This window comes from Eurosta solidaginis, chromosome 1 (assembly GCF_040869045.1).
Source record: "Eurosta solidaginis isolate ZX-2024a chromosome 1, ASM4086904v1, whole genome shotgun sequence".
NCBI lineage: Eukaryota > Metazoa > Arthropoda > Insecta > Diptera > Tephritidae > Eurosta > Eurosta solidaginis.
Window position 1 is genome coordinate 396,650,468 of NC_090319.1, and position 13,074 is coordinate 396,663,541.

General features: G+C 39.3%; 1 protein-coding gene across 5 annotated transcripts in view; it reads right to left on the bottom strand.

Moving 5' to 3' along the window:
* Positions 1-5,585: 5,585 nt before the first annotated feature.
* Positions 5,586-13,074, bottom strand: part of Skel (DM13 and DOMON_DOH domain-containing protein skeletor) — a 174,227-nt gene continuing 166,738 nt past the window's right edge. Inside the window, exons 9-10 of one of the 5 annotated variants that reach the window (XM_067763749.1) lie at positions 7,585-8,340; positions 5,586-7,398 (exon numbers count right to left, since the gene is read on the bottom strand). In XM_067763749.1, the coding sequence (XP_067619850.1) occupies positions 5,806-7,398; positions 7,585-8,340 (2,349 nt within the window). In that variant the 3' untranslated portion in view covers positions 5,586-5,805. Of the gene's footprint in view, positions 8,341-13,074 lie in introns of all 5 variants that reach the window. The other 4 variants (XM_067763750.1, XM_067763751.1, XM_067763752.1 and 1 more) reach the window with 4 other exon arrangements.

Here is a 13,074-nt window from a genome sequence, read left to right on the forward strand (position 1 = left end):
TTACTTTAACAGAACTCGGGAATTCAACAACAAGAGTCCCCAGAAACTGGATAAGGTAGAACCGATGGATGTCGACACGTCACAACGCTTCCGTCAACCTACTGCAAGGCAGGAAAACACTGGCTCTTATCGATACCAAAGTAATCCAAATCAAAAATATCCGCAGGCAGTGAAAAGGCCAAACAGTGGCTCTGGAAAATTTACAGGACCAAAGCAACAACGAATAAACTGCCTTTCAAGCGGAAATTCCACTTCTAATCTGGAAGATTCCACTTATAGTGATGTGGCAAACGCGGAAACATCAGCAATCGAGGGCGACCTTAACGATCCCGACCAGATAAATTTTTTAGACAGAACTCCCTGCTACCGTTCATTGAAAGAATAGTTGCAGGGAAGAAAATAAAATTACTAATAGATACGGGTGCATCTAAAAATTATATAAAACCCTTAAAATTCCTTAGGCACATTACACCGGTCGAAAAGTCTTTCTTGGTAAAATCAATTCATGGTTTTACTAACATTAAAGAAAAATGCGCGATAAACCTTTTTAACATAAATAGTACCTTCTTTATTCTTCCTTCTCTTTCAACGTTCGACGGAATAATAGGTCTGGATTTGCTTACGCAGGCAGACACGACTATAGATTTAAAGTCAAAAAAAATAATAACCAATGTTGGTTCAGAGGGTATAAAATTTTTAAAGTGTGCTAATGTAAATTTCACACGAGTAGAGGACATAGAGGTTCCTGAAATTGTGAGGGTGAAATTTCAAATAATGGTAAAAAATTTATTGAAAGTTTTCTCTGACCCCAACGAGGCACTCCCATTTAACACAAACATAGTCGCCACTATTCGCACCGAGAGTGACGATCCGGTTTATTCCAAGCTATACCCCTATCCTATGGGCGTAGCAGAATTCGTGAATACTGAAATTCGCGATTTACTGAAGAACGGTATCATCAGATCACCATATAATATAATTTGGTTGTTGATAAAAAAGGAACGGACGCACAAGGAAATGTAAAAAAATGACTTGTCATAGACTTCAGAAAACTGAACAAAAAAACTATCGACGACAAATATCCCATCCCGAACGTAACGGTTATACTATCAAAGCTAGGAAAGGCCAGGTATTTTACAACGCTTGACCTAAAATCAGGATTTCATCAAATAACGTTGGCGGAATCCGATAGGGAAAAGACCGCTTTCTCAGTAAGTAATGGGAAATATGAGTTCTGCAGGCTTCCCTTCGGTCTGAAGAATGCACCCAGCATTTTTCAAAGGGCGATCGACGACGTACTAAGGGAACAAATAGGGAAATACTGCTACGTTTACGTCGATGACGTTATTATATTTTCAGAAACCGAAGAGGAGCATGTCGAACATATTGAGTGGGTCTTAAAAAGGTTACATGAGGCTAATATGAGGGTTTCTCGCGAAAAATCGCAATTTTTTAAAGAGGACTTTGAATACTTGGGCTTCGTAGTATCTAGAGGAGGCATTAAAACAAGCCCTAGCAAGATAGATGCTATTCACAAATATGAGAAACCCTCCACTCTTTTCAACGTTAGATCATTTCTGGGTCTGGCAAGCTATTACCGTTGCTTTATAAAGCATTTTGCTTCAATAGCGAAACCTCTAACGGATATGCTGAAAGGAGACAATGGCAAGGTTAATGCCACTCAATCAAATAAAATAAAAGTGGAATTAGACGAAAAACAATCACAAGCTTTTAATAAATTAAAAGAGGTCCTTACATCAGAGGACGTCATGTTACTCTACCCAGATTTCAGGAGGCCATTTGATCTAACGACGGATGCCTCGTCTTCGGGTTTGGGGGCAGTGCTCTCACAGGACGGTAAGCCAATTACCTTTATTTCACGAACTCTGAAAGATCGTGAACAAAACTTCGCAACTAACAAGCGCGAGCTACTCGCGATAGTCTGGGCCTTAAAAAGTCTTAGAAATTATCTCTATGGCGTAAAGAATTTAAATATTTTTACAGATCATCAGCCACTGACATTTGCGGTTTCAGACCGAAACCCAAATGCGAAAATTAAACGATGGAAAGCGTTTATCGACGAGCACAACGCTTAAATCTTTTACAAACCCGGTAGAGAAAACCATGTTGCCGATGCTCTGTTACGACAGAACATCCACACTCTAGAAGAGGAAGGTCAATCAGATTTAGCTACAGTTCATAGCGAAATATCGCTATCTTATACGGTGGAAGCATCCGAAAAACCGCTAAATTGTTTCCGAAGCCAAATTGTTTTGGAGGAAGCCAACTTGAACCTAAAACGGAATTTTATATATTTCGGCGAGAAAACTCGTCATGTTATTCAATTCATAAATAAAGATAATCTCATTGAAGAAATTAAAACAGCTGTGAACCCAAATGTGGTAAACGCCATACATTGCGCTTTGCCAATACTGGCCAGCTTACAACATGAACTTATAAGGTGCTTTCCGGCAACAAAGTTCTGGCACTGTAAAAATATGGTGACCGGCATTGTAAATAAAGACGAACAGAGGGAGATTGTTCTTGCCGAACATAATCGAGCTCACAGAGCTGCCCAGGAGAATGTCAAGCAAATCCTTCGTGATTATTACTTCCCAAAAATGACCAAACTGGCAAACGAATTGGTCGCGAATTGTAAGATCTGCAGTAAGGCCAAATACGATAGGCACCCACGAAAGCAGGAGTATGGTGTAACACCGGTCCCATCCTATACCGGAGAAATTTTGCACATTGACATATTCTCAACAGATAAAAAATACTTTTTGACATGTCTCGACAAGTTTTCGAAATTTGCTGTGGTACAGCCTATACCATCTCGAACAATCTCAGATATAAAATACCCAATTATTCAACTAATGAATATATTCCCAGGGACAAAGACTGTTTATTGTGATAACGAGCCCTCTTTAAATTCTCAACCGATAACCTCGTTACTAAAAAATAGCTTCAATGTTGACATCGTCAACGCGCCACCTCTTCATAGCACCTCGAATGGGCAGGTTGAACGCCTCCATAGTACACTTTTGGAGATAGCCAGATGTCTGAAATTGGACAGAAAAATCTGCGAGACGACAGGCCTTATATTACTGGCAACAATTGAATACAACCGAACGATTCATTCGGTGACCAATGAAAAACCGATTGATATAGTTCACGCTACACCAACCGACATGAGAAATGAGATAACCATGAAAATAACGAAAGCACAACAAGCACAATTGGAAAGAAATAACCCTTCCAGACAGAATAGGGTGTTCGACGAAGGGGAACGCGTACTAGTAAAGACGAATAGACGACTGGGAAATAAACTGTCCCCTTTATATGTCGAAGAAAGGGTTGAGGCAGATCTAGGAACCACGGTTCTCATAAAAGGGAGGGTGGTCCATAAGGACAACCTGAGATGAAAACCTTGGAATATCTTTCAATATTATAAGGTAAATTAAAAGAAGGTTATTTTCCCCCATCTTTCAGGATCCCCATTATGATGCTCTCCATCCAAACGGCAATAGCAAAATTGACGGACTACTCGACTTCCGATTATATACCGATCCAGGATGGCGACGTAATAGTTTGGACACACTTCGGTTATCTTAAGCATAGCACCAATCTTACGGTATATAAAGAAATAGCAGAAGAAACGAAAGGACTAACAACGCATTTCCCCTTATCCCATATGAGAATGCTACTCGACTCAGACATTTCACACATAAAAGTTCTTTTAACAACACTGGACATTCACCATAGACAGGCTAGGAGTATTAACATTTTAGGTACTGCTCTAAAGGTGATTGCAGGAACATCCGACTTCGAAGACTTTCAAAACTTAAAATTTCGGCAGCAAGAGCTAATAGAATCAGAGGGACATCAGATAGAAATAAACACAAGGATACAGGAAAAATTAAACCAGCTAACGGAAACAGTTAACAAAATTATTAAAAACGCAAAGGCTGTACAGATCGATACTCATCATTTGTACGAAACGCTGCTTGCGCGAAATTGAATCCTTATAACCGAAATCGAGACCTTAATTTCAACCATAACCCTTGCAAAGATAGGAATCATAAATCCCCTGATGCTAAACTCGGAAGATGTAAAAAATATTTTTGAGGCACGCTCTACAAATACAACAATTACTGACCTAATGGAGATATCATATATCAAAGCCCTTTTATATGGGAGCCTTCTGCATTTCATAATAAAGTATCCTAAACCTACATTAGTTTGTAAGAAAATTATTATTTTCCCTGTTCAACACAATGGAACTATCCTGCACCTTGGGAACAACAACAACGTTGCTGACTGTGGGAATCAAAATTTGGCGATTGGGAACTGCAACACAACACTCACAACAACTTTTTGCAAAAGATTGCAGCATCCCACATGCGCACAACAGCTGTATTCGAATAATGTTGCTCACTGCAATACTTGCCCTAGCAACCTTGAACCTATTACTGTGGTTGACGATGGCATTATCATTATAAACGATAACACCGCTTTGATCAAAACTGGCGAAGACTCCGAAAAAACAATAAGGGGAACTTATTTACTTTCCTTCGACGATGAAGTTTACGTTAACGGATCTAACTTTGTAAACCGAAATGGCATGTTAAAGAAATTACCAGGGCCAGCGGCGACCGTTCTCCTTAATATCACCAACCATCAAGAAGTATTGAGTCTTCCATACCTTCACAGGATAAGTATGGAAAATCTGCGCTTTATCGCAAAAATTGAATCAAGAACTATGACGGGGCCAACAATATCAGGCTTCGCTAGCATTATATTGATTATCGTTTGTTACACTCTAGTTAAAATATGGCAGAGGAGAAGGAAAAGACGCCAATGCCAAGACCTTCAGCATGTCATTGATAACTTTAAGAAGTCCGTGGACGGCCTTCACTTAGAAGGGGAGGAGTTAACACAAGCTAATCCTTCTCAATAATTCTGTCCGCGCATGGCCTGTGTCAGCGAATATCCATTCTTACGCTGACGGATAAGCCACAACGATTGCGTAACATGAGCAGTGCTATGAAACAACAATTTGCGCGCATGGCCCGTATCAGCGAATATCAGTTAACACAAGCGAATGCTTCTCAATAATTCTGTCCGCGCATGGCCTGTGTCAGCGAATATCCATTCTCATGCTGACGGATAAGCCACAACGATTGCATAACATGAGCAGTGCTATGAAACGGCAATTTGGCCTGTGTCAGCGAATATCCATTCTCACGCTAGCAGGTGCAGCTCAACGCTGGCAGCGATTAAGAACGCAAGCGTCTGTGTCGCTTTGGCTGCCTTCAAGACTAAGGTGCAGTGTTTTTAAGTAGGCACTTCAGAATGTAAGTTCAGTTAGTTTTTGGCATGACAATGAATAAAACGTATTATTGTTATAAACTCTAAACTGCAAATGACTTTTAATGGATTACCATGAAACAGTAAAACTTATATATTTAATTTTTATATATCTCTCCCACACTTCATTTGGATGGTTAAATTTCGAATTTTTCTCCATATCAATATAATTTGATACTGTAATACTTACTTTTGGAAATCATTTTTAAATAATATGGTTGAAAAATCTTTATGCATATTAAAAAAGTAAAGAACAATCTTTCAATGATATCAAATATGATGAAAAGATAATTAAAAAGAGTTTAAAAATATGAATCATAAATAATTATTTAAGAATAATAACATTGAGGGTACATTTTTTTTGAAAACAAAATACATTTAAATTTTATCATTTTAATCATTTAATTAATGCTCGGTTATGCCTCTTTAAAAAACTCATTTTCTATGAAGGGATCCTTGAAGTATTTGTAACTTAGTTGAGTCTACTCGTGGGGGCGAAAGCGATGTCGAGGGCTGATATGAAACGACGTTATTCATAGTCGTACCGCCCACAACACCACCACTACCGGTGTCAACTACTTGATTTCGGGTGCGTTCATTTAAAAGAAATTCTGCAACTGGTTCAGGTATTTCTCCTTGAAACGGTCTGACTTGGGGAGTACTTCGAATGAGCTGTTCAATTTGCGATAAACTGTGCGCTTGCCGCCGAGTGTTTGGTTCATTTAGTGGTTCTAATTTTGGTGGTAAGACGAAATTACCATCTACGATAGATTTCCCATCAAACGTTACAACAGCGCCACTGGGCAAACTGGAGTGCAGTACCGTTCGATTATCTGGAGGTAGATAGTATGTGTCAATACGTTCTGCAGCTTGAGCTTCCCGATCATCTTCATTACCAATTACCTCCATTATTGAGGGATTATTGTCTGTATAGGATTGGGATGTATTTGCATTACTCTCATTTTTATTTTGATTTTGGCTCAATGAAGGAATTCCTGTTACATTATCCTCTGCTTTGCTTGTAGTCTCTTCGTTAAGTTCTAATAATATATCCTGTATTGTTGCATTACGTAGTTGTGCAACGACTGGCATCTTTATCGAAATCCTTGGGTCAACGTCATTATGCTCTGGCGTGGATGATAATCCAACATTTGGAATATTTATAGTTATACTGGTACTATCTGGTGGGGATGGGATGAACATTGGTTCAAAACTTTGTGTCTGTGTCTCTTTTTGAGCTGTAAGGAAAAGCGTATCGGTTTCCATAACTTCGTCAATTTCCGACCCTGGATCTTCACGGCGATGAGCTACTTGATCGATGTCTGATGATTGTGAATCATTGTCTTTACGTATAATTGGTCGAAAACCACTTTCCACAACGACAGAATCCGGCTTAAAGCCATTATTAATTGCAGGTTTTATGTTAATAATTTCAAGAGGTTTTGTGAAATTTTTCACATCTTTTACAACAACTTGTTTTAAAATATTAGTAGGGATGGTAGATTTTGTAGATTCATAAATAGTATTGGATTCTTCAAGCAATTGATTGGATAATAAAAATGAATCAAATGGTTTTCTCTCACTTCCATTTTCTTTACTCAAAAGAACATTTTTTCCAACAGGTTCTTGAGGTGCAACATCACTATATGGTACCGGAATGATGGAATTTGGCTTTGATTGTAATAGTACAGGTTCATTTTTACGTTTATTCCCTAAGGATGTTTGTTGACCAAGTAATAATACAGATGCAGGTAAAGGTTGAATAGGAAATGGTTTATCTTTGAGGAGTGTTTTTAGCATTCCCGGAACTGGTTTTCGATAATGGCTGACTATGATAGATGGTTGTGGTATGGGTTGAATAGGAGGATTTGGTACACGTTTTAATTGCTGTGGCAAAACTGCTTTATTGGCTGGTAGTTTTTTAACGGGACCAGGTAGAGGTCGACGTCCTGGTAATTTGACAGGGTGGAAAATTGCGGCATTCTGGGGTGGTCGTAGATATTCCGAAAGACCTATAGGCTTCTGCGGCTGTGCTGGAAAATTAGTAAGATTATTTAAATGTTGAAGGAATTTCAATTGTTGTGAATGATTGTGAAAATGATTATGTGGTGCTAATGATGTGGATGATGTTTTTTGAGAATTATGGTGTAAGAATGTTTGTGGATATTTGTGAAACGAATGAATATAATTCTCGCCATGTAAAATTTCTGGTACCGATGTTGATATATAAGGTTCTGGTGGCAGTTTTCCTTGGTTTGTAGTTATGCCAGGATTTGTGTTCGATTGTTTTTGGTGTTGTTTAGAAGAAGATATACTTTGCGTTGGAACTTTATAGCTATTATGATTTGTGTTTAAGATGTTGAAATTGTCATTGCCATAGTTCTTGTGATTGTTGTTATTCCCTAGTATGCTCTCCTCTAGAGCTTCAGCAGCACGGATTCCATCTGAAATCAATTTAGTAATTTCGGATGATTTCGTTATTTCAAAAGTCAATTTCGGTGGTGTTCCATTCATATTATGATTTTTAATCAAATCTGTTTGATGCTTTAATAAAAAATTATCGTTCGGGCTGACCTTGGTTTCATGACGAATGGACGCCTCGGCAGATATATCGTCAACATCTTCAATAACATGGTATGGTACGCGAACTTCGTGTCTTTCTGAAGCCGATGCAGAAAATCGTGAATCATCACAAGAGTCATGAACATGAATTTTCCAACCCAAGTAACGGTGTGTGAAACACTGATAGTAAACGGTGTCTGGGGTATTATGATCAGGTGTCCAAGTAATGACACCGGGTTCACCGGGTTCACATTTAAGGGTCAATGTACGCTGATAAGCGCCGAAGGACTGATAATCATCTGCTGGCGGTCCATCAACATCCGGCGTCCAATTACAAAGCCGACCTACACCTTTTGGCGTCAATTGACCAGAACGTGATCTGTGTACACCAGCAAAAATTCTTACAGCCTGCAAATGGGACGAGAAAAAAGATATATGTATGTAATTATTTGTATCAAGTGTAATTGACCATATTAACTGGGCGATCCTGACTACGGTCTTTGACCATCAAACTGTATTTCAAAAGACGAACATCTTTGGTTAGGCGATTGGCCATTCTGGCGACTACCATTAAATTCACCAACATTTGCTTTTCTGGCAATTTGTTTTCGTTATTTCAAGATCAATTTGTAAGATACATATGCTACTATTACCTATGTAGTATATTAGCTAGCTTATTTGCGCATACTTTTCCTGTATTGTTTCTAAAAAAATCTGGGCATCTAATGTGGGGTGGACCGACAATTTGGAGAATACCGATGTTGTATTGCTTGCTAAGAGATACAAGGAGTGACCCTGTAGGAGAAACCTTGCTCAAAATATCTAGATATTTACCCATAACCAATTGGCACAACCACTAATGAAAGTCTAGGGAAACTAGCAGTTTCAACGAAGCCAGTTAAGCATGCTACGGTACACAGGCTTGTAACTGAAGGAAGCCTTCCTTTTTTAAGCCCAGGCGCTTGGATCCTATAAAATTGCAAGTGGCAAAAACAAAGTTCGATTTTTTGTTAAAATCTGGAATTTGTAGGCAATCAGATTCATCCGTAGCATCTCCTCTTCATCTAGTACCCAAGAAGGACGTTAACGATTCGCGTCCTTGTGTTGATTTTCGCTGAACGTAGCAACAGTACCCGATCGTTATCCATTGCCTCATATCCATGATTTCAATATGAATCTTCGCAACAAAAACGTTTTTTCCAAAATTGATTTAGTAAAAGCGTATCATCAGATACCAATGGCCAAAGTGGGCATATATAAAACGGCAATAACAACACCTTTCGGTATGTTTGAGTACTTACGTATGCCCTTTCGGTTGCGAAATTCGTCCCAAACTTTTCAAAGGTTTATTAACGAAGTTGTAGGTGGTCTAGACTTTGTATTTGCATATGTTGATGATTTGCTTATTGCAAGGAGAGATGAAAAGGAACATTTAAGGGATCTGGCAATACTTTTCGGGCGTTTATCGGAATATGGTTTAAAGAATAAACCTAGAAAATTTATCTTTAGGGTTAATAACATAGATTTTTTGGGCACAACATTTCCGGTTCTGGTTATTAGACCATCAGATGAAAAAGTAGTAGCAATTCATAGTTTTGACTAATGAAAGTCTAGGGAAACTAGCAGTTTCAACGAAGCCAGTTAAGCATGCTACGGTACACAGGCTTGTAACTGAAGGAAGCCTTCCTTTTTTTAAGCCCAGGCGCTTGGATCCTATAAAATTGAAAGTGGCAAAAACAAAGTTCGATTTTTTGTTAAAATCTGGAATTTGTAGGCAATCAGATTCATCCGTAGCATCTCCTCTTCATCCAGTACCCAAGAAGGACGTTAACGATTCGCGTCCTTGTGTTGATTTTCGCTGAACGTAGCAACAGTACCCGATCGTTATCCATTGCCTCATATCCATGATTTCAATATGAATCTTCGCAACAAAAACGTTTTTTCCAAAATTGATTTAGTAAAAGCGTATCATCAGATACCAATGGCCAAAGTGGGCATATATAAAACGGCAATAACAACACCTTTCCGTATGTTTGAGTACTTACGTATGCCCTTTGGGTTGCGAAATTCGTCCCAAACTTTTCAAAGGTTTATTAACGAAGTTGTAGGTGGTCTAGACTTTGTATTTGCATATTTTGATGATTTGCTTATTGCAAGGAGAGATGAAAAGGAACATTTAAGGGATCTGGCAATACTTTTCGGGCGTTTATCGGAATATGGTTTAAAGAATAAACCTAGAAAATTTATCTTTAGGGTTAATAACATAGATTTTTTGGGCACAACATTTCCGGTTCTGGTTATTAGACCATCAGATGAAAAAGTAGTAGTAATTCATAGTTTTGAGCTTCCGAAATCTATGAAATTGGCTCAAAAGTTTACTGGAATGATAAACCATTATCATTGATATATTCCGAATCTTGCTGAATATACAAATACAATATATAATTTAATTAATAGCACAAATAAGAAACGGGACAAAACATTAATTTGGGACGACACATCAACTAAAGCATTTGAATGTGTCAAAGAAAAATGTGCATCTACGATATTATAACGAATTCACTGCAATTCCCCTTATTTGCAGCCTTCTTCTAACGTTCGAATCACTAAACTGTTGAATAAATAACTCCACATTCAATAATGCAAAACGGCCTTTATTAGACTACTTTCAAAATAACACTACTATTGCTCGCCAGATAGTGTCTTAAATCAAACTGATTGTCGTATACTCTGCGATTTCTCGTTCGCATCTTCTAGGCGCTTCCATTTCTAGAATAGTTGGTTATCAGCTATAAAATTACTACGTTTTTAGCTTCTCATATGCGCGTGTATATGTGAGCACAATTATAATTGCATATATTTGGGAGCATCTCAGATAAGATATCTGCATGTGTTTGTGCGTCTCTTCTCCGCTGCGTGTACGAACATTGATTTATTGATGTGCATACAAGTCACTGCTTAGCATTGGCTTAGAGATGATAGTTTCCCTTAGTGTTACTAATATTCGTCACACTGCCCTCCACCTAAGTCTGATCGTCCCGTTTTGGGCCCTTTCGCTATGTTGGCAATCCACTCGGTGACCGACTGAAGGCAACCAACCCAATAGAATCTCTGCTTAATTTTCTCGAGCGTCTTCGTGATTCCAAGATGACCTCCACTTGGACCATTATGCAGCTCGCTGAGCACGTCAGGAATCCTCTTTATGGGAACAAATATCAGTTTCTTCTTGCATTGACCATCCTCACTCTCCCATACTCGATGCAAGCAACCGGATATCAATGCTAAACTGTTCCACTGTGCCCAATATGACTTCGCAAAGGGGAATCTCTGTTGTCATCTCCTCTCTGCTTGCTTCTTTCTTGTGAAAATGTTTAATACACTCTACCAATGCCAACAGCTCTCTCCGTGTAACGCAATAGTTCCTCTCTGGTTTTCCAATCGAACGGCTGTAATATGCAACTACCTTCTCCTGTCCATCGACCAGTTGTGATAAAACGCCTCCTATAGCATGTCCACTCGCATCTGTATCTAGAATAAATGTTGCTCCTGGAATCGGATATACCAACATTGGGGCAGTGCACAAACGCTCCTTAAATGTTTCGAAAGCCACTTCTTGCTCCTTCTTCCATTCAAACGCTTTATTTTTTCTTGTAAGCTCATGGAGGCTATGGGCTACGCTGGAAAAGTTTGGTACAAATCGGCTGTAATATGTGCACTGCCCAAGGAAACTTCTTAATTCATGCAAATTCTGTAGTCTTGGCCAATCCTTTACTGCCTCTATCTTTTCATTCTCTGTACAGATACCTTCTGTCGTTACCTTGTGACCCAAGTAATTTACTTCCTTTTTAAACAGCGAACACTTTTTGGGACTTAGTTTCAGACCAGCGCCAGCTATTCTCTGAAAAACTTCCTCCAAGTGCTTAAGATGTTCATCAAAGTTCTTGCCCAATACGATGATGTCGTCCAGGTACACCAAGCATGTTTTCCAATGTAGTCCTTTCAGTACCTGGTCCATGAGTCTCTCAAAAGTAGCTGGTGCATTACAAAGTCAAAAAGGCATCACTGTAAATTGCCAAAGACCATCACCGACACTGAAGGCTGTTTTCTCTTTATCTTCCCCCTTCACCTCAACTTGCCAGAAGCCGCTTTTCAAGTTCATTGTGGAAAACCATTTCGTATCAGATAGCGAGTCTAGAGTATCGTCAATTCTTGGCAATGGGTAGCTATCCTTTTTCGTGACGTCGTTCAACTTGTGGTATTCCACGCAAAACCTCATTTTCCCATCCTTCTTCTTCACAAGTACCACCGGTGAGCTCCATGGGCTAGCTGATGGTTCGATGACGCCGCTGTCGCTAATTTCTTGTACGATTTGACTCACAACTTCCCGCTTCGCCAGTGGAACACTACGAGGAGCTTGACGTATCGGCCTCGCGTCTCCAGTGTCAATTTGATGTTTCACAACATTGGTGCGGCCTGGTTTGGAACTATCCTGGTCAAATATGTTTGCGTACTTTAGGAGCACTTGCTTTGCCTTATTCTGATAATATTGATCTAGCCCCTCCGTCCATGCCGTGATGTCATTTTAAAGATCAGTCTTGCTAGTTGAAACGTGTTCCTGGAGCTGTTCACAGTTAATAACTATTTCAGCCTCTTGGCATCTTCCCAATATAGCTCCTTTTGTCAGTTTGAGTGGTGACTTGAACTCATTGAGTACTCTTATCGGAATACGTCCATCTTGTTTTGTCATAGCCAGGGTTTTCCTACAAGTATGTTCGGTGTTGATTTGTTTGCTGCCTCGACAACCCACAATTTGTTTGTCCCACAATCTCCATCAACCTTTGCCCAGATGACTGCTTCGGATTTTGGTGGTATTTGCTGACTCTCTTCCACCAGCACTTGTTTACTGCTGTAACCTCTCTCGTAGCCGAAATTAAGTGGCACATCCATGTTCTTATATCGCATCATCTTGCTTTGCATATCGATCTTGATGCCTTGGTCGATTAAGAAATCCACTCCAATTATGATTTCATCAACAATCTCTGCCACTATAAAATTGTGTAGTACCGTGGCGTTCCCAATTGCTACTTCACATGCTACTTCTCCATTTACCTGAGTGTCCTCTCCCGTGGCTGTACGTAATCT